Here is a 23,335-nt window from a genome sequence, read left to right as displayed (position 1 = left end):
TAAGTGTCAAATTGACGCATCTTAAGTGTCAAACCGACACACCTTTAAGTATCAAACTAACGCATTTTAAGTGTATAACTTACGCACCTTAAGTGTAGAATTGACACATCTTTAAGAATCAAACTGATACACCTTAAATGCAAACTAACGCACCTTAGCTATAAACTTTACACAACTTAATCACTTTAAGTTTTAAACTTAGACACCTAACGTTATAAACTTACGCACCTTAACTTTGAACTTATGCACTTTAAGCTTTGATCTTATGCACCTTAAACTTTAAAATTACGCACCTTAAGCTTTGAACCTACGCAAAATTACCCTAATGTCACCGCGTTTTTTTTATAAAATTTATCTTCATTCTGGACTGTTAATTTTGCCAAGATCAATGGCGGAAATTTCACCCCATTTTTTACACATATAACTGCACCTGATCTCCCGTCTATACATATATTAATGTTGTAAAAATATTATTTGCCCTGCAGTTATAAGTTAGGGTTATATATTGTCATCTTTCTTTAAGCCACTTATAATTATTGGAATAATTCTACATGTACTCCCATTTTTTGATGTGTCATGCTTTGATTATTTAATATAATAGGGAGTTATGATTTTTATCTATTCTTTTTTTTTTCTCCAATAAAATTTGAAAAACAAAAGTAAAAGTTGCGAGTAGGCTTTTAGAGTCTAAATAATATTTGGGTCACACTTGTGTGAGACCGTCTCACGGATCCTTCTTCGTGAGACGGGTCGGGTCGGGTCAAAGTACCATGCAAATGTCATACTTATATGCTCAAATATAACACTAATCAATAATACAATTTTTGTTACTTATAAGAGAAAAAGTAATACATTTTTCATAATAAGTAATTTTGACAAGTGTCCCTTACTTATAAGGGCAAATATAATACTTTTAAGGAAAAATGTAATACTTTTAAATCGAAATGTAAAAGTATTGTATTTTCCCTTAAAAGTATTACATTTACCCTTATAAGTAACAAAATTTTTATTCATGATTAGTATTACATTTGAGCATATAAGTATGACATTTGTGCATATAAGTGTTACATTTGCATCCTGACCTGACCCGACCCGACCGGTCTCATGGTGAGACCGCCTCACACAAGTTTTTGCCATAATATTTTTATAAGGAATAACATTCAAATTGGTCATTGAACGTAACCTAAAAGTGCAATTAGGCCACTGAACGAAGAAAAAAAAGTGCAATTAAGAACCATATGCGAATTAAACAAAAATTAATTTGCATATGGTTCGGATACCTTTTTTTTGGGATGGTTCTTAAATATTGAGTATCCGAACCATATGCGAATTAAACAAAAATTAATTCGCATATGGTTCGGATACTCAATATTTAAGAACCATCCCATTTATGACATTTCACATTTGGAACATTTGCGACAGCGACCTGCTAAAAACCACAGCATCGAACAGAGAATATAGTCCCTCTTAATACTGCCGCCCACTCCGGGTACAATGAAATTCCAGCTTCTTTTTCCTTTTCTTTCTCTTTTTTGAGATGGATAAATAAGTCCGAATTATTTGAAAACATTCAATTGCATTCAATCTTGCAGGGCGTGTTGAGACTTAGTCTAGTGTTAGTTTGTGTAGGGCTGTAGGCCTAGTCTTATGGCTTTGATGTAGTTTGTTTCCTTTTCTTGTGCTCTTTCCTCTATTTATTGTGTGTCTTACACTGAATAAATCACTTGAGTTCAATTTCTCACAATATCTGGCGTAGTATCCGAGATGGGAAAAATTTACTTCGGTGTTGTTCGCCGGGTGGGCGATGGTACAGATACCTCGGTATGGGGATGGCGTTGGTTGGCAGACTCGGCAGATCCGAATTTACAGAGTGAGTGCATTGATGAATTAAAAGAAGTTAAGGTTCTGTAATCTCTTTGGTCCTGTTTGGTAAATGGCTGATTGGGTCTGTTTGGTAAATGGCTGATTGGGTTGGCTGTTAGCTGATAGCTGTTTGGTATAATTTTTTTTCTCAAAAAGCTAATTGAAAATGCTACTTTGAGTAGCCTTTTGAATTTTAGTATTTTAGATTTACAAAAAGCTTATTAACCAAACAACTAGTAGTAATCAAATAAGTCAAAATTGACTGATAGGCTGATTATTTACCAAACAGGGCCTTTAACGAAAATGGCGATTGGGATGAGAGGTGGTTCGAGCTTGGACTAGCCTTCGGAGTTCGGACAAACCCATCTGTTTGAAACCAGTAGCATAAACCAAACACGCAAAATTGTAAGCAGCTGCTTTAATCATGATAACAAGAAAATAAAAAAACATGTGAAGATCCACACATCTCCAACATTACTAACATGTAATAATGCACTAATTTTTGGATTTTGGATTTTGCCCAAAGGTATCCCTCCGACCGACAGCCAAAAAACTAACCCTCATCCCAACTGTCAGCACACTAAGTAGTAAGGGACTGGCCAAATGGTTTGCTCCATTCGCATGGGTGGGGATCAAACCCCCAACCTCATGCTTAATGGACAAGGTGCTGAACCACCATGCCAACCATGTTGGTTAATTATGCACTAATGTCAACATGTAGAACTGTAGAAGGAAGATATGCCATTCATTTTGGAATTAACAAAAAATATATATATAGAACAATTCAAGCTGGAAATTCACACCATAAAATGTCAAAATCACAAGAGCAGATAGAGTCATTCCTACGTTTACATCCATGTCGAAATCATTTTGAGACTATAAGTCAAGCATCCCCGAGTATCGCTGCTACATCCAAAGGGAGCCTACTAGGTTGACGCCGTTAGTGAAAGAATCCATGTCAACACTGAGGAATTTGGATGGAACTGCTCTTTTAACACAACAAATGAATCCACAAGGCTACCGTTTACAGCGATAATTAATAGTTTTAACAGCAGGAACTGATGAGAAGAGTAAACTGAAGTGGGGGCATGCCAATACCAGACTGAAAACATGCAGAAGACAGGATGCAGATGGCATCAAATTCTTATATAGAACTGACTTTTTCAGCATCACTAGACCATAGCACTGGATATTGGGTAATAGATAGACCTCTAAACGCACGTTGGCAACAATGGCAGGATCCTGATAGTATAAAATTCTCAGATAGAATTGACAGTTTCAGCATCACTACTCTCGCTGTCACTACTGCCACTGTCACTTGCACTTCTGCTTCTGCTACTGCTGCTACTGCTGCTGCTGCTGCTCCCACTGCTCTCACTACCGCTGCTACTGCTGGAACTTGAAGTGTGTTCACCACGTTCTTCTGCATTCACCTGTGCTCTAAGCTCTTCTGCTGCATTACGGCCCTTATCATCATCGTCACTTGCATCCACATCCGCAATTTCATCATCCGTATCATTATGATGCGGTATGTTAATGTCAATACCAGTATCGATTTCTTTCACTATAATATCCCCTCCCCCATTAGCTGCTGTATCACCCTCTACATCATCATTCAATATATCCAACTGTTCATCCAAGTCATCACTCTTGGCCTCAGGTGATGCATTTGATTGATTAGCATGTGAAGATGGATAATCAGCAGCTTTCTCATTTTTAGGTCGTGTATCTACATCCAAAAAAGAAAACAGTAAGGAACCATTGTCATTATTGACAAGCATCAAACCAACAGGAAATGAACAAGTATCCAACTCATATATACACTTGTTCCGATCAACAGACACTCTTGGATTTAAGGTAAATCAAGGAAGCACAAACAACCAGCTTGGTAGCTTACATAAATCCAATGAAAGCTTAAAATTAAATGAAAATTCATACCTGAACTTTTGATGTCACCAACTTCAATTCGTTCAACCTCAATCTGTGCAGACAAGCAACATAAGAGTTTAAGTGGGTGGCACAAGTGGTGGAGGGTCACTTTACTAATATAATGCAAGGAAATAGAAAAACCAATCCTTTGTTTCCTATTATGCAATGAAAATAATATAATAAAACCATGGGATTCTAAATAAGCATGATACTATAACCAGAAATCAGAGGCTAAGGAAATATAAGATCTAAAATCTGAAGAAGCTACACCAAGAAATATAAGAGAGACGGAATCAGTGTTTCTAATACTTTTTTTATAGTGCTAAGTTAAAGTTGAAATCTTAATCACTTGAGCAGCAAATTATATATGCATAACCAAATGCATGCTTAAAGGTAGACAGATAAGAAATCCAACAACATCCGTGCAAATAGCAAGCAAAAGAGAATCATTGGTTCTAAGAAAATCTAATTTTTATTGCCAAAATGTGGGAAATACCAAACTCACAGCAGTTATTTAAACCTAATTGCACTAGCAAAAGTGTCAGATACCAAAAAAAGTACTAGCTCTCCCTAGAAAGCAATGAAAAAATTAAGACAAGGCACTACATACTCATTATGATATGATAATCATATACTTCAAATGTCATTCAATGGATTTCCATTTTATAGCAGCACTGCAGCACTAATCCTTTATGAAGATATTCTAGGAAATGTTTGGCATAAGACAGCCACAAACTGAAAATCACAAACCCTCATCTAGCAGTCAAGCCATTTCCAGTGACAAATATTTCGGCATGGGTTTCAAAGTTGAAAGTACAAAGAAAACAATGGGATAGGTCCAAGCTGTAATGCATAGAGTTAACTTAGAAAATTTCTGTTCCTTTTTTCTAACTTGCTATACAGAATTGCAGATTTTATCAGTCTACACTTCATGAGAACATCAAATCCTGTTGTTCAAACCTGTCAAGGCCATACCTTAACCATATAATTATATGACATCTTCAGATTTACATTTAGATACATAATTCTGAAATATTTCATCTTGTGACACATATCATTTTATTCAAATTACCAATTAAAGGTTAAAGTAGAAACAATTCAGCAAAGAAGAACTCACAGGTAGAGCACGAACAACATTATTCTGTGACTGGAAATTAGGTGCTTTGACAACTGGTGGTGAACTTGTCTCTGCAGTTGCACTCGCAAAAGTAGAAGCAGATACAGCCGCAGATTCTCCGGGGAGCCTAACATGTTTCAACCGCTTGACTGCCCGGTGCAACCTCTCCAACCGGAACGTCTCACCATCAAAAAATAGAACAGCATCATTCTCTTTGTAATCCTCACTACTCCCCTCAAAGCTAACCTTGGGCTTCCCAGGCTGACTGTTCTGAAATTCAACAGTAACCCTATTCTCCTTGTTCTTGTGTAGTTTTCCAGACTGGTTTTTGTCAATTGAAGCCGGTTTAAACTCATCTGCAAAGGTTTAAACAATATAAACTACCATTGCATTAATACGTAAACCTTAACCATCAATCCACAATTAAGAAATCACATAATGAAAACAAAGGTGAAAGAAACAAAATCAAATTCGCTATGTCAACAGCAGAAAGGTGACATTTGCACAGATTTATCCGTTTTAATCAACTACAAAACAGGCTCAACTCAAAAACAAAAACAAAAACAAAATTTAAAAAAAATAAAATAAAATAAAAATAAAAATAAAAAAGAACAAAAGAAATGTGCCGTGGATATATATGTATAATTAAACAGATATGCAGACACACACATATATATACAGAGGATAGAGAAACATACATCGTAAAGTGCAGAACTTGGAGGAAGGATTCTGTTCTTTGAATGAAGAGCCTAGCGTTAAATTGTACCATTGATCAGGTTTTGGGGCAGTGTTTGGTTCATCTTTATTGTTGATGTTCATCTTCTTCTAAACTCAAACTCTATTACTTTGCTGCTTGGTACTTCAACTTTTAGCCAGCAACGGCTGTTGGGTTGAAGTCTAGAGTTCAATAGGGCCTGATTTTTGTGACAAACAAAAGAATGGTACTTCAACCTTTTATTCAACCAACTAAAAAGTGAAAGTTCAGCAAAATTACATCAACTAACACATCAATTACATATTTATACAAATTTCAATTTTTATGGTGTAGTACATCATCCTCATCATCACCTTCATTAATAATCTCTTGAAACTAACATGAAATCCATAGTTCTTCTAACTTAAGCTACAATGTGAGTGATGTTAGAGTATATTGATGAGATATATGGCAACATTGTGATATTATATTATTTGATATCACTGGTATGATATGCTGTGATATATTATATAGAAATGAAACTACATTTCCCACTGTTCTGATATTGTATATTTTATAATCCTCGACTATGATATTCTGTTACAACTTTCAATGTAAACTCACAAGTCAGCATGATAATAAACAGAACATCAAGAGATGAAAACTTCTGAAAGTTGTAAATACAGCATTAAGAACCTAAAAAATGGCATAGATTTAAGAGGTTTCTTCTCATTGTGCACGTATTTAAGGTGAACCAAACACTGTTGCTTAGCAGGCATTTATAACTACACAAAACATTTCATTATGTCTTCAAAAGTAACATAAAATAGCACATTTAGTTATGCCCACGCTTTCTGCAAAGAGCAATTGCGTCAGAAAGCAGAACAAAGCTATCGTTTTGGTCCAAAGCGAGGATGCGAAAGCGGAATTCAACGAGTCAGAGATCCAAATTTAGGGTTAAAATCAATTACCTGGGGTCGTTCTCGTCACTTCTTGCTTCCGCTTCTCTCCTCCTCGCCTCAGCAAACCCTAAACCTGAAGAAGTTAATAAAATTGGAATCCTAATTAGAACCAAAAGCCAACAATAGTTCCCAAATTATAAGAAAGATAAGTGGGCGAAATAGAATATAAGAAAAATAAGTTAACCATTTAAAATTAAAAATCAATTTTAAAGCATTCACATGGCCAGAAGGCAAAGGAAGAAGACAGAAGGTGAGGCTAGAAGTACGCGGCGGCGAGCAGCCGTGCACGGAGATTCCAGCGGAAAAATAAACACAGGCGGCTATGGCGTCCGAAGGTGGCTGTTGAAGCTTCAATCATCTGCTATGGCGTCCGAAGGTAGCCAAAGCGGTGGACTCTTGATGCTGGAATTCTGCGTCGTTATAGCAGAAAAACGATCGGGGAGGTGGGGATGGGATAGGTAAGATCATCAATTTTGTACTCAAAGAGGTAAAAGAGGATAAAATAAAAATGCGATTTTTAAAATCTTTAAACATGTTTGCTTAATAAAATATCTAAAAACATAATAATTCTCGATCAAAGTTATATCTCTAATTTATGTCTATGTTTTTACTGCTAAATATTGTGTACATTGTATTTTTAGAGTTGTACTATATAATTTTTTGAATAAAAATACATTTACTGTTATAACTTCCGTTATCTTTTCTATTAACTTTACTATGCACATCCATCCACCATATCTTTTATCTTTTATTTCTTATATTCTTTAATGATAATTTAGACATTATATATTGGATTAATATAATAAATACTTTTTTTTCATTTAGATTTTAATTAGTAAGAATATGTTAGTTATTTGGCAGAATGGTCAAATAGGCCTATGTACTACAACTAATTGTTCATCCAGCACCATGAACTACAATATGGTCCATCTAGACCTTCAAACTTATTATTTTGGAGCAAGCAAACCCTCTAACCAATTTGTGATCTGTAATTGCAGGTATTACAGGTCATCTAGAGTTCCGGCGAATATCCAACCAAATTCCGGCAACTATAGTCACAATATCAATGACCGGCAAAGTTGAACGCTGGAACTGTAATAATTTAGACAGTGTAAATGTAGCCTCCATCGGTGAAGTTGAACGTTGGAACCCACCATGCCAAGGGCGACTAAAACTCAATTCGGACGTAGCTATGTCTTTAAATACTAGGATGATGGGAATGGGATGGATTATTCGAGATGATCAAGGTCGGTTTATTGCAGCAAAAGCCGAGAAGCTAGTCGGGTCGTTCACTGTTAAAGAGGCTGAAGCTATGAGCATCCGGGAAGCACTTAGCTGGTTGAAGGATTTGGGTCTAGGAGATGTGGATGTTGAGACCGATTCCCAGCTTACTTTTTATGCTTTAACGTCTGAATCATTTAATTCGTCTTTTGGTTTTGTTATTGAGGATGTAAAAGAAACTGCATCTATGATTCACGATGTAGTTTTTCGTTTCGTTAGGCGATTTGCGAATCGTGTTGCCCATGCTATTGCTCGGGAAGTTGTTTCTGAGTCAGGTTGCGGGGAGTGGTTTATTCCTCCTCTTTTTCTTGTTGACATTTTGGATTCTGATTTAATGCATTAAGTATTTGTTTTCAAAAAAAAAAAAAAGAAAAGCTCATCCACCATAGAATTTGTACATACTAGTGTTGAACTCTCCACCATGTCCTTAACTATCTATCAACTTCGTCCAACGAGAGATTTGAGACGACAGATAACTCCTTTTCTCGGCTGCGAATTGCCTTTAGGGGTTTCGAATGAGTTCAAATTTAGGGATTTGGGACTACATATTTAGGGCGACAAATTTCCCATGTGCTCTCCTCTATAGCAGCGTTGTGTGCTTTCGTTCTTCGCTTGGTGAAGGAAGATGGGTGAAGCTGTGAACTAAAGCAGATGAAGTGGAGTTATGGATTTGTCGATTGAATCCTACAAATTAGAAGAACCGGCCTTAGTTAACATAACCCAATTAAACCGGTGAAAATCGACAAAATTAAAAAAATATATGAAGAGACAAAAATGCTCTTACTAATGAGTAATTTCCACTTTTGGTCCCACGAGGGTATGAGACCATTTCCACATTTGGTTCCCGACTATTAAAATTTTCATATTTAGTCCCACGACTTTTATATCTCTACCACATTTGGTCCTTCCGATCATATTTCGGCCACGGGTGGCCATTTTACCGTCGAGTGAATTATTTTAAAGAATAAAATTGTCTTTTTATATTATTAAAAAAAAAAACAAATTTCCCCAAACCCTTTTTTCTTCCCCTCATCCCCCAAGGCCCCGACAACCCTCTTCCCTCTCTCAAACACCATTTTTCCGGCCAAAAAAAAAATAATGAAAAACAACAACAACAACAATGAAGTTCGCGCGACGGCAGACTGGATCGTGACTAGCGAACCTCTCTCCTCCCTCGTCACTCTTCTCTCCCGTGAGGGGAAGAAGAGGGGGTTTTAGGGAAATTTGTTTTTTTTTTTTAATAAAAAAACAATTTTATCCTTTAAAATAATTCACTCGCCGGAAAAATGTCATCGGTGGTCGGAATCTGATCGAAATGACCAAATGTAGCAGAGATTTAAATGTCGTGGGACCAAATCTAGAAATTTTAATAATCAGGAATCAAATGTGCAAATGACTACATACTCGTGGGACCAAAAGTGGAATTTCTCTCTTACTAAAAAATTGTATCTTATAGAAAAATCATGGAAATGACTAAAAGTGTCTAATATTAAATGACAAAAACTATAATTTATGACTAAAATTAAAATTACCACCAAAGATAAAGGAATCTTTGGTGAAATTAATTCCATTATTTTATTAAGGAGTAGTATTTTTCATGTATAATAATAAAAAAAAGATATTTGAATTTTTCAAAAAAACAAAGCCAACAAAATACACAAAACAATTTCATAGAAAATGCAACTCAAACAAGTTATCGAACAGCTGCTTTAGGATATTTTCACAGTTCTCTGTCTCCCCAAGTTGGTTTCGATTTCTTCTGTGTTTTAGGGTTCATCGATTTTTTCATTTACTACTATTAATTTTTAAAGTTTCAATCGTTTATTCTTTCTTATTTTGGTAAAATATTAATCAATGTCAGCTTCCACAGTGTCGATCACTGCCAATCCCGCCTCCGTCGCCTACCGCCGCCGATCCGCCGTTGAGAAAAAGCAGACGCCTACCACCTTGGACTTAGCCGCCGCCAACGGCGCGGCTGCCGTCACTCCTCCATCCACCGGCTACGTTGGACTCGCGGCCGGCGGTGCTGCTATTAAAGAGCTTGGCCATCATTCCGTACGAACCGAAACTCAAAATGCAGTTCAAGCGGTGAAGAAGCCCTTGCCTACCTCCAATGGCGTCGTGTCTTTCTCTCGCCGCGCGGGGACCGCGAAGAAAGTTCCCAAGCCCGCGAAACTGAGATGGCTGACGGTAGTCAGTGTAGTCACTAAAAATTTATTGCTATTGATGATCCTCGTGGGTTTGGTTGAAATGGTTCGGAGATTGGTTATCGATTCGCGCACCCAAAGCAGTGACGGACTCGCCGTGATGCCTGGGGATTTCGAGGGAAAGTTAGCAGAGATGGAGGCGTTTGTGAAGAAGACCACTAAAATGATGCAAGTTCAAGTAGATGTGATCGACAAGAAGCTCGAAAACGAAATTAGAACTGTAAAAGGGGAATTTAGTGAAAAGCTTGAGGGAAAAGAAACAGAATTGGAATCGAAGCTCAAGGAATTGGAGGGGAGAACTGGGAATTTGGAGACATTGATGAGCAAAACGGAAGCAACAAATTGGCTGTCAAAAGAAGAGTTTGATAAGTTCCTGGAAGAGTTCAAGGAGAGGAAAGGCAGTGAGATAAGCAATGTGAATTTGGATGAGGTAAGGGTATATGCTAGGGAGATAGTGGAAAGGGAGATTGAGAAGCATGCTGCTGATGGGTTAGGGATGGTGGACTATGCCTTGGCTTCTGCTGGGGCAATGGTGGTGAAGCATTCAGAGCCCTATATCATTGGAAAGGGAGGGAGTAGCAGTTGGATTCCATTACCTAACCAGAACACAGTTCATACGGATGCCCAGAAGATCCTGACACCAAGTTTTGGAGAACCTGGGCAATGTTTTCCACTTAGAGGGAGCCGTGGATTTGTCCAGGTCAGGCTCCGGACAGCCATTATTCCCGAAGCTGTGACGCTGGAACATGTTGCAAAGGTGACTGACTTTCAAACTATTCAGTACTAATTTAAAAGCAGTAGCTATTCATAGTTTCTTCTTTCCAAAATAACAGCATTGTGGTGTAGATATTTGGTTGAAATATATATATATATATATATATATATTCCATATTATTTTGGATTTATGTGGACATAATTCCATGATCTTTACTTTAGTTAGTTTTAAACTGGGTTTCAGGGTTAAAACTTTTAAAATATATTTATAAAAAGACCAAGACTTGAAACATTAAACTATATGTTGAATATTGCTTCTCCCACTTCCCCTCCACATGTTAAGGGTCTTGTTGTCGAAGAACTCTCTGTTCAGTGACTTTGAAAGTTTTACTGGATTGGTAGTGTTTTTAGGTTAAGACTGGCTCCTGTATATTCTGCATTTTATTTTGAATTGCAATTATCTCATTTTATACATCTACAAACAGGTAGAGAATGTTATTGATGTTGTTTGCAATATATAGCTACTACCTTCCAAAAGATGAAAGAAATATCTATTTTTAAGAAGGAAAACAACCAATTTTTTAGGGGGCCTTGAGTGTAGAAAAAATATTGCTGGTATGACTCTCTTTAGAGAACTACTATTGTTGGGCCATAGATCATGAGTGCCATGTAGAGTTGTGATAAGCCTTTCTGCTATGAAGTTCTTAGCAATTTATGAATTATGATGACAACTCAAAGTGCCCCTTGCAAAATTATTATGTAGATTTTTGTGGATGTAGTTAAATTCAATACATATGAGCTAGAACTTATATCTGTGATGGATATTTCCCTGTTATCAGTTTGTGTTCTCACTATTCTTTACTTGCTAGAACTTCCTTGCTTATTTTGTTCTGTTCTTTTTTTGTTTTTGTTTTCTATTGTGCATTTGAAACATTTGTTGTCAGTGTAAAATCTCCTAATTTGCTTGACCATTAATAATCACTCCTAGACTTACTACATGACGAATGCCTTTATGGCTTTATATGCCTTTGTTCTATCAAAATTAATGAAGCTTTTGTGGAATAGTTCACAGATCCTACATATACTTTTTTCTGTGATTTTCTACTTGTCTTTGTCAAATAGGTCAAAGAACCAACTCTTATTAAAAAAACTGAAGGAAAGTTTGGCTAGTATAACTGTCTAAAGAGAACTATTCTTGGCCTCACTAGTGTATTTTCTAGAGTTGCGATAGCCGTAAAGCTGAAAACTAAGGTGCATCAAGTCAATATGGGGCCTGAGCAGTTGCCTTCTTCTTTTTCTTTTTTTTTTTTTTTTTTTTTTTTAGCACTAAAGAGGGAAACTGAAGTACATATCTGTCAGAACATGTGGCTGGAACTAGTGTCCTTTGTTTCCTGAGCCGTGATGCTTGATCTGGTGGACCAATTGCATGTCTGAATCTAAGATTCATAGTGGTGATTTATTATAGCTGATGCAAAGTTTGGCCTTCGTAGCTTGCTCTTACCTTCAAGATTGTAGCAGTACAATCACTACAATGGCAGTTTCAAAATCATCCCTTATAATAGTCTTTGAAAATTGCTAATATTAATTCTTTATATTCAAAGAGTAAAACTAAACTTCTAAACTGCACCCAGAAAATAAAGAGGGAAACTATAATATTCAAAATTATGAGTTTGTCTGTGGCACCAACCTAAGGAGCATTTTTTTTTTGTGAAATCATTAGACATGATTGCTTCAAGCACTGCTTACTGAATGCTGATAAGACTCAGTAAGAAACTGGGAGTGGTAGCTAAGTTATTTCTATTCAATGTTTTGGGAAATTACTTTAGAGCAATGCTATAAACCCCTCCTGCATTTTCCCTACAAATTTCCCCTCATGATGTGTCATAATGTGATTGGTAGTTAAATTTATTTATTAGGTAGTGGTGGGTTAGCCAATTTATTGGCACCCGATGAATGAAAGACACATCACACATAATGAGGGAAAAGTTTGGATGTAAAAATCAGGAGGGGAAAGAAGCGTTTTCCATTACTTAATTATTTAAAAGCATCATGACATCAAGAACATTACTGTCTTGTTTTTGTCTAGGAAATTATTATTATTGTTTGGATCTTAAGTCATTGTTTGGAGATATTTGCTTATAGTATAGGTACTAGGCACACCTACAAGGGTTAATAACCTTGAAGTAAAAATCTGCAGCTGCTTCTTTGCGGCCATCTGAGGCTAAGTCATACATACTTTTTGTCCCTTTTAGGTTGGATAGGTGTAGCCACCTGCAATGGCTAAATGGCCTGCTTTCTACAGACAATCCTTTTGCAGAATATCTTCCAGTATAGTTTTCCTTTTTAGTAGGGGGTGTTGTGAGCCTGTTTGCTTGTGTTAATCTCCTGTTACACATTCCTAGACCTTACAGAGTAGATTCTTCTTATGAATGACAACAAATTTACCTCAGTTCAATTGTCATCCAGTGATTGTGAGAGAGTATATATAACTTGTGCATGTTGGTCAATGCACTGATTGCTGTTAATTCCACATCACTTTTTTTTATGGGCTTATTTGGCAAATGCCTTTATTTGTTTTTTTTTTGGGCATATCTGTGGGGATTAGACATTGAATCTATGACCTTCTAACTACTACCTAGAGTCACAGGTTGATGCAACCAGATTACAAGGCCGATAGCAATAGTAGCATAATACCTTAACAGTATATTGGGTTAAGGAATATATACTTTTGTGTGCGCTTTCCTGTTTGTGTTTTCGTTAAGAGAAAATGTGTTGTGCTCTTCAAACATTTTTGTTAACTGAAATATTTTTCTTTTGGCAAACAGAGTGTTGCCTATGATAGGTCTAGTGCTCCCAAGAAGTGCAGGGTGTCTGGATGGCTCCAAGGACAAGCTACGACCGATGTAACTGCAAATAGTGAGAATATGTTTCTATTGACAGAATTTACGTATGATCTTGAGAAGAGCAATGCTCAAACTTACAACGTATTAGAGTATGCAGCCACTAGTGTTGTTGACACAATTAGGTTTGACTTTGCATCCAATCACGGGAGCACTTTGCATACATGCATCTACAGGTTGAGAGTACATGGACGAGAACCCAACTCCGTATCAATGCTTGCATGAGTAGGTCGCTATTGGCATTCATCTGTTGATTATTTCTTCCATTCTTTAGTAGTTCATTTGTAATCCCCCTGGGTGGTATTTGACCGGGAAATGTATCACTATGTTCCTGACATTTTACTAATTTGTACCTGGAACCAAGATGTATATGCAGTACTAAGCGCAACAAGATAATATTCAGAAGTTCTGTAGTTGCAAACTTGCAATATATTGGTCTTGCAATACACTTCACTTTAAACTGTTAAACAAAATCCTGTGTGAAATACTCTGTTGTGGGTGTTAACCATGGACGGAAGCAGGATTATATGTTGAGGGGGGCCGATCGCAATATAAGGATGAACAATTAAATACATTATTATTATTCATTTAATATATACCAAAATAGAATTGTTTGCATTTTTAGTCTCAGGATTATAGTGTCACTTGCAGGAGTAGTCCACGACTTTCAAACTCTACAATTTTAGTCTACGACTATTGTTTTTGTTGCAAAAATGGTCATTTTTCAGTCAACTAGTCGCCAAAAAAATTCCAACGATTTTTTTTGCCGGAAAAAAAAATCGGTAGACTTTCCGTCAAATTTTCACTCAAAAAAATCTCCTTTCAAGTAGGATTAAAATAGACAATTCTAAAAAACTAATTAAAGTTAAAACTAATTCATTTCTAAAAAACATATATAGTCAATTTAATTATTTTAATTTGGTAAACTAATTAAAGTTAAAACTAATTCATTTCTAAAAACATATGTAGCCAATTTAATATAAGTAAAATTAAGTACAAATTCAAAATAATTTTTACTTTTTAGTTTATTTAAAATTATATTTAAAGTACAAAATTCAAAATTATATTTACTAAAAATGCAAAAAACTCTACCAAAATACATCATTACATTATAAATCTACTAAAATTTTGAACGTATATCTTGCATATCACATAAATCATCTATTCATCTATAATTGAATATATCACAAAAATAGTACGAATATATTACAAAAATAGTACGAAAATATTCAAAAGATAGAATAAAAATACAATATGACCTTCAAAATATTTGATAAAGATAACATCTAAGAATTTAGGCAAACCCATGGCAAGAACAAAGTAAAAATGAGCTCCAAACAAAAATGAAGAATGAAGAAAAAGAATAGTTTTCTTTGCTTCTCTGCTGAACGAAAGAAAGAAGAAGAAAAATACAGAGTAATTCTTATGCCGAACGAAAGAAAGAAGAAGAAAAATACAGAGTAATTCTTATCCTCTTCTAGTCTGCTGCCGAATGGAATTAATAAAGATAGAGAGTTGATGTGGTGATAGTAGAGTTAAGTGGAAATGAGAAATGTGAAAGCTGCAAAGGAAATGAGAAAGAAAGTGGCCTAGAAAGCTGCAAAGGAAAGTGTAGTCCACATGCATATTTTGCCTCCAAAACCAGCCTTTAGCTTCTTTCAATGCATATAATATAATAAATGTAGGAGACTAGGAGCCAAACACCAAAAAAAATATATAATACGGAGTAATACAAATTTATTTGGAGGCTCAAGATGAGAAAGGAACAAATATTTTGAAGAGGGAGGGGGGCAGGGGCAAAAATTATGCATTATAATACTATATACCATGCAGAAATTAGGGAGGGGTTGGGGGGGGCCACGGCCCCTGCAAGTGCTATGTGGCTCCGTCCCTGTGCATGGTCAATTTTCAGTTAAGTCTGATGTTTTCAGTTTTGGAGTGTTAGTTCTGGAAATTATAAGTGGACAGAAGAATGGCTATTTCAAAAACAGAGAATCTGCAGAATACCTTCTAAGCTATGTGAGTGTAAACAACATTTATATATATAAAACAATATATCTGTTTGATCAGTTGGGCATGCAGTGAGGATGAAATTAAACTGTATGTGACAACATACAGGCTTGGACACAGTGGCGGGAAGGGACAGCCATGAATCTGGTAGATCCCATCCTGAAAGGAAAATCTGGTGCAGGTTCATCAGTGGGTGAAATGATGAGGTGCATACACTTGGCATTGCTTTGTGTGCAAGAAAACGTTGGAGATAGACCAACAATGTCCACAGTTGTTCTCATGCTTAGTGGTTTTTCTATGAGTCTTCCAGTGCCATCTGCACCAGCATTCTTCATTCACAGTACTCTCAGTCCTGAGGCTATGCTGGAGCGTAATGAAGCTGCAGCAGCTTATTCATCGCAAAATGAGGCCTCCATTACTGAGTTATATCCCAGATAGATATAATAATCATATCCAAGAACACAACACTCTGATCTCGTGTCACAAGATACCATCTTCCTTCCACCAACTCCGATCCTCTTGTAGTATACGTGTTCTTTCACTTATGATTCACAAATTCCCTTTGAGTACACTTATTTTTGCATGAGTGGTTGGTGGTAATTCTTGGCATAATTAACCATCTTTCACTTTTCAGAGAGGTAATACTTGACAAAAAAATACTATATGTAGTCTCAAATTTTACTCCCACACCCATAGTCTTGATGTAGACACTTTTAGCAGGACCCGTATAATGAAAATGCCTTATAATATGGTTCTCTTGAAAATATTTAAAGAGAAATGGAATATAATTGAAATTTCATGGAAAATAAATTTCAAGAAAATGAATTCCATTGTTTGGTTGTTGGAAGAAAAATGACTAGGAATATAAATTTCAATGTTTGGTTGGGTTTAGAAAGGTAATGAATAATGAATATAAAAATCAATACGCCCTTAATAAGATGAATGAATAAAAAGATACCTATGTAATTAAGAAACTTTCATAAGGTAGCTATGAATGAACTATGATATTAATACTCAAGTTTGATCGGTTGTTTGACTGTTTTTTTATTTAAATTTGAGTGATAATTTCCCTCTCCCTCCCCGAAACTAAATCGTATAAAATCTGCAGATGGATCAAAAGTTCTTCCTCTACTACTCTTTATGTGCTAGATGTATTTTCAATATGAAGGATCAAAATCATGCTGCATTGATTAGGTCCCAATCCAAAAGCTCTTGAAAGCATTCAGTTTTCGTAAATATACAAGAGGAAAAATAACACTGATGACCTGGATGCACAATGAAATAATGTCAGCAAACCGAGATAAAGACTTGGATGGATATGNCCTGCAAGTGCTATGTGGCTCCGTCCCTGGTGTTAACTGTTAAGTCCAAGCTTTCCGTTTGCAACCCATCTAAAAGGTTGAGTTACTTAAAGGTGTTATGGCAAGTTGTTTATGTAAATGATTTTCATTCTGGTCAATTTAACAAAACAATGTCTTCTTAAAGTTTTAGTTGAAGGTTATTTTTTAAATGCTTTATTTTCATGTCTCTCTCTTCAAGTTACTTTTCGGATTATTATTATTATTATTACTACCATCACCACTAATACACCACCACCATAACAACCTCCGCCGCCACCACACCACCACCACAACAACCTCAACCACCACGCCACCACCATCATCTCAACCACCACTACAACCACATCCACCACTACCACCAACACTAACGCTACCTTCACCACCACCACTACTACCACTGCCACCGCCACTACTACCACTTATTATTATTATTATTATTATTATCATTATAACAAATACCTTGTAATATGTTCATTTTTAAGAAAATGAACCAAATAGGAAATATATAATTTCTCAATTTTCAGCAAACATAAAAAGATAGTTTTCTGACATTCAGCCAAAGATTAGAAAATTAAAATATTTTCTATAACGCACTCCACAGAGTTTACCTACGTGTCATATGGATGCTTGTTAGAGAACATGTCATTGAACAATGACTGACTACAACGCACTCCACAACGTTTACCTACGTGTCATTAGTATGTTAATTGTTACATGCATATATGCAATAGTCCTACGTGTCATAGATTTCATACAACAATCATATTAACTTCAAGATAAAATTTTAAAAAAAAAAGATTTAATTTCACTTTTGGTCCTATGATTCTTAGGGTTTTGTTAATTGCAACCCACACGACTTTCAAAATGTCAATTTAGTACCTTAACTATTCAATTTTTATCACTCCGGTCAAATTTCCGGTAAAAAATCACCGAAAAATATTAATAGGTAAAATAATGAAGGTATGCCCTCATTATTTTACCTATTAATATCTTCTGCTATGGTTGAGAGTTTTGGCCGATAAAAGTATACCCTCATTATTTTACCTATTAATATTTTCCGGTGAGTTTTAACCGGCAACTTGATAGTTTTGAAAGTTGTGAATTGAAATTAACAAAACCCCAATAATCATAGGACCAAAAATGAAATTAACTTTAAAAAAGAAATTTAAAGAAGTAATTCTCGCTTCTAAATATTACCTTTTTAATCTAAATATATAAAATTTAAATGTTACATAAGAAATTAATATACTCTCCGCGTGTTTGGTTCACGGAATATGCCTAAAATGACATAACATTTCCAGGAATAGACCTATTCTTTATTCTCAAGAACATTGTTCTTGGGAATGAGCTATTACCCTTGCAAGGGTAATAGTTATTACGAGACCCCCTTGGTATTAACCTATTCTTGAGTTCTCATGAATAGACAAATTTTCTTATTTACTACTTTACTCTTAATTAAAGTTAAAATATATTTAGATCACAACACTCTGAATTAAATTTATTTTTTATAAAAATATTATTTTCGTAATAATATTTCGTAATATTTAATATGAATTAATAAAACAAGATTAATATTTAATATAGATTAATTAAATATTATACAAATAATCAAGTGTTGGTATAATTTTTTAAATTTTATACCAAAAAATAAATAATGTTGGTATAATTTTTTAAATTTTATACCAAAAAATAAATAATTCTTTCCAAATAATTCACAATATACACATTTAAATAAATAAATATAAAAATGAAATGTAATCTAAGTACAAGGTCTCAGTAATCTAAAATCTCATTTGGTTCATTCATAATACAACATTTGTTGGTTATTTCCAGCCAAGCGATGATCTTCTTGAATTTTCCAGTGGAAAGATGTCCATGAGTGATTGCGTTCTTAGTGTTCTTGATGCACTAGAAGTTAGTGGCCACTTTGCATCTTTTTGGTTGCTTCGAATGGTGTATAGAACTTGTATTCTCCTTAGGATAATCTCATCACATTTTATAGTAATATTAGGACTATTGAATATCTGATCATTTGTTGCAGGAAGACTCATTGAAATAAGGAAACACACACATCTTAAACCATCTTCTTCTAAATATTACAGAGTATTAAATGTTCTTTAAAAATTTTTGTTATTTCATTTTATTAATATTGTAATTGCTATAGAGTAATATTATATAAAAATCTTATGTAATAACACACATCTTAAACCAACTTCATGAAAACTTCATAATCTCTTCTTCTAAATATTATTAAATGTTCTTTAAAAACTTTTGTTATTTCATTTTATTAATATTGTAATTGCTATAGAGTAATATTATATAAAAATCTTATTTAATAATAATAATAAAATTTTGTATAAGGATATTTATGTTTTTAAAATATACATTTCATTTCTATTCCTTTAACCAAGAGTTGTTTTCTGGTTGAAGCAGACTCAAACTCATGACCTCCTACATGGAAGAGGTCACTACATGTTATTTGAGCACAAGGTGCTTGGCGTTGACCCTATTATTACTATATATATATGGTGTCAATTTTAATCTTTCTCAAATAATTGACACCACTTTTCTTAATGTGATTCTGCCATTATATTAAAACTGTAATTTTTTAAAAAGTTAAATTAAAATGTATATTACACTGAGTCAATGATAAAAATTTAACAATTAATACCATTAATAAGAAACTAAAAATATATATCTATTTTCTCATATTTATATTGTCTAGATTAAAGTACATTTTTTCTTAAAATTCGAGAATAGTTTGACTTCGTGTTATATTTTATAAATATATAATAAAGATGGCGATCGATTTAACCGCAGTTAAAGTGTCCCCAACCTATGGATAATACGTACACTTGGCATTTGCATTTGTATCTCTCTCTCTCTCTCTTCTCTCTCTCTCCATTTCCTGACAAAAACAAGAGTGAGTCACCACTACACTCTCAACCATCAACCATCAACAATCAACCTCCTTAATCCTTATCCCCCCACTTCCTTACCCGCCGTTCTTATCATCTTTTTACCCACCGCCCACAAAATAATTATCAACAAAAAGATCAGAGAATTGAAGCTTCCATATCAACTCTCCAGTCCTTGGAAGCCATACACAAAGATCTGTGAGTTCATTGCTTAATTCCCTTATTTATTTCCTGTGAATTGTCTTTTAATTAAAGTTTTTGCAGTTTTCTCGTGGACCCTTTTGCTTGTTTTTATTGTTTTAAGGCTTTAATTAGTTGAAGAAAGGAGAAAAAGAAAATCTTGGAAATTGGTAGCTTGGTAGATAGAGTATAAAGAGGATCAAAGGCGGTTTGTGTATATTATTTATGTTTTATGTATGAATAGAGTCTAAATTAAGAGAGGATATTTTAGTGTCTAAGTTCGGAAACTGAAATAAGGGTGTTACGTTTTCAAAGATATTTTTTTTTTCTTCTTCTCTAACTTTAATTTCTCCCTATTTGGTTTTATGAATTATCTAAAAGCGGTTTTGTAATTGAAAAGATATCTGATTTACTCAGTGATATTTTCCTTTTTTAATCAAATCTGGTTTATTGGTTTAAATATCATCCAGAGCTGCTTTCTATGAATCCTTGGAGCAGAGAAAAAGTGAGCTAGCTAGGGCTTAATTTGAGAATTTGGGCATTTGTTGGGTTTCAATCTGCTTGATGGGTATGTTTGATGAAATGGTTTTCTGTGGGAATCTTGAATTCCAATCTGAGCCTCCTGGGATTGAAGAAATGGGAGTTGAAGTGGAAGCAAAGATTGCAGGTGAAGGGGATGATGATGATGATGGGTGCAGTGATGAGGATGTGGATGTTCACGAGCTCGAGAGGAGGATGTGGAGGGACAGGGTGCTGCTGAGGAGGCTGAAGGAGCGGAACGAGAGTAAGGAGGGCGATGATGGGGCGAAACAGCGCCCGTCCCAGGAGCAAGCGCGGAGAAAGAAGATGTCCCGGGCACAGGATGGTATACTAAAGTACATGCTGAAAATGATGGAGGTGTGCAATGCCCAGGGTTTCGTGTACGGGATTATTCCCGAGAAGGGGAAGCCTGTGAGTGGAGCTTCTGATAATCTCCGAGCGTGGTGGAAGGAAAAGGTTAGGTTTGACAGGAATGGCCCTGCTGCTATTGCCAGGTACCAGGCGGAAAATAACATCCCGGGAAAGATCGAGGATTCTTCGAGTGTGGTGGTGTCAACGCCCCACACATTGCAAGAGCTCCAGGATACTACGCTCGGTTCGCTCTTATCGGCTCTGATGCAACATTGTGATCCCCCGCAGAGAAGGTTTCCGCTCGAGAAGGGCGTATCTCCGCCTTGGTGGCCAACTGGAAACGAGGAATGGTGGGGTGAATTGAGTCTGCCAAAGGATCAAGTTCCTCCTCCCTATAAGAAACCCCATGATTTGAAGAAGGCCTGGAAAGTCGGCGTTTTGACCGCAGTTATTAAGCACATGTCCCCCGACATTGCCAAGATCTGCAAACTCGTGCGCCAATCCAAATGTTTGCAGGATAAGATGACCGCCAAGGAGAGTGCCACCTGGCTTGCTATCATCAATCAAGAGGAGGCGTTGGCTCGGAAGATGTATCCCGATAGCTACCCGAAGTGCTCTTCTTCAGCTCTCGGAAATGGACTGTATCTCATCACCGACCCGAGCGATTACAACGTTGAAGGAGTGGATGATGATGAGGAGAACATTGAAGTAGTGGATTACAAACCCCGCAACATCAACTGCCTCAACCTCGTGGTCGGGGCACCTAAAGTTCAGATAAAAGAAGAGATTCTTGATATCACCTCACATTTCCTCGGGAAGAGAAAGCAGGCAGCTGTTGAGGATCCCGCAGATCAGATGATTTATACTTGTGAGTATCCTAAGTGTCCTTACAGCAATTACCTAATGGGCTTTAATGACAGGAATTCAAGGAATAATCACCAGATTATCTGCCCATTCCGTCTTAATTCTTGCCAAAACCTTGGCACGCTAAACTACCAAATGAATAATAGCAAACAAGCGGTTTACTCATCAGCTGCCCCGATGGCGCCCAAGACAACTGGTGCATCAGCGATATCTTCCTCATCCATGGATGTTTCTAGCCTTGGACTACCCGAAGACGATGAAAGGGCGATTTCTGAACTTTTCTCGTTTTATGATAACAATCTTCAACAAAACGGAGGCTTCAATTCCGGGAATCTTAATGGCGTTGAAGATCATCAAAACCTGCTGCAACACACGGCTCAACTTCAAGTGGATGACTACTTCTCAACGGCGGGAGGTGGAATGTTTCAGCCGCAAGCAAATACGCCCGTGACTCACTCGGTTTTGCCATCAACCGAAACCCAATATGATCAAAGCAAGTCACAATATGAATCTGCCTTCAATAGGAACTCGAGTGATATTGATGATTTTAAGTTCGGTTCCCCGTGCAATTTGGTTGATTACTCAATGGATCAGCTTCCGAAGCAGGATGGATCCACATGGTACTTCTGAAACCAGGTAGGATCTATCCAATTGCTCCAAAGGACTCACCAATGCCTGCCTTAACTTTAAATAACTAAGCTTTTTTATTAGATAAACTGTCGTAGATGTTAAAATACCGTACCATATGAAACTCCTATATATGAAGCCTATATATGCTGCAAAAGCTTTTATGTAGTTTTGGAACTATGTATAATTGATGAACTATCAAAATGGGCAAAGAGCTCTGATCTGAAGATGACAACCTTGCTCTCTTCCCCTCTTGCCCTTGATGAAGTTGTTCTTAGGATGTACTTTTATTATCTCAATACCAATATCTATCAATGTATATTATACTTGATTAAGATGCATATGTGAATATCTATGATGCTTTGTCCATGCTTCTTGATGTACTTGATTTGATGTGATGGCATTCCATAGTTATATGAGTTAACCAGAGTTTTTTTTTTTTTTTTTTTCACTTTTGTCCCACAAATATTTGACGATTTTCACATTTGGTCCTCGATTATTAATGTTTTCATATTTGGTTCTACGACTTTTAAAATCTTGCTACATTTGATCGTTCAGATTAATTTCTGGTTATCGGTGAGTCGGTGACTAGTTTAATTTCTGGTTATCGGTGAGTCGGTGACTAGTTTTTTTGGTTGAAAAATGTCATAAAATGACGACTTTGTCCTTCAAGATAAGTCATAAAATAATCGCTACTAGTTTTTTTGGTTGAAAAATGTCATAAAATGACGATTTTGTCCTTTAAGATAAGTCATAAAATAATCGCAATCAAATACAAAAGTTGTGATGAAATGTCCTTTAATAGTTTCTTCTTACATAATGAACTTGATTTTTGGTT

The 23,335-nt window shown here is 35.9% G+C and overlaps 4 protein-coding genes across 7 annotated transcripts; 3 read left to right on the top strand and 1 right to left on the bottom strand.

The window, feature by feature from the left end:
- Positions 1 to 2,589: 2,589 nt before the first annotated feature.
- Positions 2,590 to 7,042, bottom strand: LOC115998001 (ELL-associated factor 2-like). Of its 3 annotated transcripts, none has more exons than XM_031237453.1 (6): positions 6,750 to 7,042; positions 6,575 to 6,638; positions 5,608 to 5,823; positions 4,910 to 5,265; positions 3,802 to 3,844; positions 2,590 to 3,592 (listed from the first exon to the last, which is right to left on the bottom strand). In XM_031237453.1, exons 3-6 carry the CDS (start codon positions 5,726 to 5,728, stop codon positions 3,123 to 3,125), a joined length of 990 nt encoding a protein of 329 aa, XP_031093313.1. In that variant the 5' UTR covers positions 5,729 to 5,823; positions 6,575 to 6,638; positions 6,750 to 7,042; the 3' UTR covers positions 2,590 to 3,122. The 3 variants fall into 3 exon arrangements, with proteins under 3 accessions (XP_031093313.1, XP_031093311.1, XP_031093312.1); XM_031237451.1 differs by having other exon boundaries at positions 6,785 to 7,042; XM_031237452.1 differs by having other exon boundaries at positions 6,832 to 7,042.
- A 2,470-nt stretch (positions 7,043 to 9,512) lies between these two features.
- Positions 9,513 to 14,135, top strand: LOC115997992 (SUN domain-containing protein 1-like). 2 transcript variants are annotated; one of them, XM_031237437.1, is made up of 3 exons: positions 9,513 to 9,588; positions 9,717 to 10,810; positions 13,593 to 14,135. In XM_031237437.1, coding segments are annotated over exons 1-3 (1,395 nt in total). In that variant the 5' UTR covers positions 9,513 to 9,587; the 3' UTR covers positions 13,893 to 14,135. The 2 variants fall into 2 exon arrangements, with proteins under 2 accessions (XP_031093297.1, XP_031093296.1); XM_031237436.1 differs by having other exon boundaries at positions 9,540 to 10,810.
- A 1,359-nt stretch (positions 14,136 to 15,494) lies between these two features.
- Positions 15,495 to 16,115, top strand: LOC115999294 (cysteine-rich receptor-like protein kinase 26). Its single transcript, XM_031239149.1, has 2 exons — positions 15,495 to 15,686; positions 15,786 to 16,115. The coding sequence occupies exons 1-2, from the start codon at positions 15,495 to 15,497 to the stop codon at positions 16,113 to 16,115; spliced, it is 522 nt and encodes a 173-aa protein (XP_031095009.1).
- Positions 16,116 to 19,934: 3,819 nt separating this feature from the next.
- Positions 19,935 to 22,866, top strand: LOC115997984 (ETHYLENE INSENSITIVE 3-like 1 protein). Its single transcript, XM_031237426.1, has 2 exons — positions 19,935 to 20,133; positions 20,586 to 22,866. Exon 2 carries the CDS (start codon positions 20,680 to 20,682, stop codon positions 22,498 to 22,500), a length of 1,821 nt encoding a protein of 606 aa, XP_031093286.1. The 5' UTR covers positions 19,935 to 20,133; positions 20,586 to 20,679; the 3' UTR covers positions 22,501 to 22,866.
- The last annotated feature ends 469 nt before the right edge of the window (positions 22,867 to 23,335 follow it).

The sequence above is a fragment of the Ipomoea triloba genome, chromosome 12 (assembly GCF_003576645.1).
Source record: "Ipomoea triloba cultivar NCNSP0323 chromosome 12, ASM357664v1".
In the NCBI taxonomy this organism is placed as follows: domain Eukaryota; kingdom Viridiplantae; phylum Streptophyta; class Magnoliopsida; order Solanales; family Convolvulaceae; genus Ipomoea; species Ipomoea triloba.
Note: the sequence above shows the minus strand (reverse complement) of the source record. Positions and strands in the feature narration are given on the sequence as shown.

Bases quoted from the DNA above. Each gene is read 5' to 3' on its own strand.
- LOC115999294 (XM_031239149.1), top strand. From the start codon at position 15,495: ATGCAGAAATTAGGGAGGGGTTGGGGGGGGCCACGGCCCCTGCAAGTG. The intron at 15,687-15,785 runs GTGAGTGTAAAC...GACAACATACAG, and splicing joins CAGAATACCTTCTAAGCTAT to GCTTGGACACAGTGGCGGGA.
- LOC115997984 (XM_031237426.1), top strand. From the start codon at position 20,680: ATGGGTATGTTTGATGAAATGGTTTTCTGTGGGAATCTTGAATTCCAA.
- LOC115997992 (XM_031237436.1), top strand. From the start codon at position 9,701: ATGTCAGCTTCCACAGTGTCGATCACTGCCAATCCCGCCTCCGTCGCC. The intron at 10,811-13,592 runs GTGACTGACTTT...TTTGGCAAACAG, and splicing joins CGCTGGAACATGTTGCAAAG to AGTGTTGCCTATGATAGGTC.
- LOC115998001 (XM_031237453.1), bottom strand. From the start codon at position 5,728: ATGAACATCAACAATAAAGATGAACCAAACACTGCCCCAAAACCTGAT. The intron at 5,266-5,607 runs GTATGTTTCTCT...AAACCTTTGCAG, and splicing joins CAAGTTCTGCACTTTACGAT to ATGAGTTTAAACCGGCTTCA. The intron at 3,593-3,801 runs GTATGAATTTTC...TTTTGGATGTAG, and splicing joins TGGTGACATCAAAAGTTCAG to ATACACGACCTAAAAATGAG.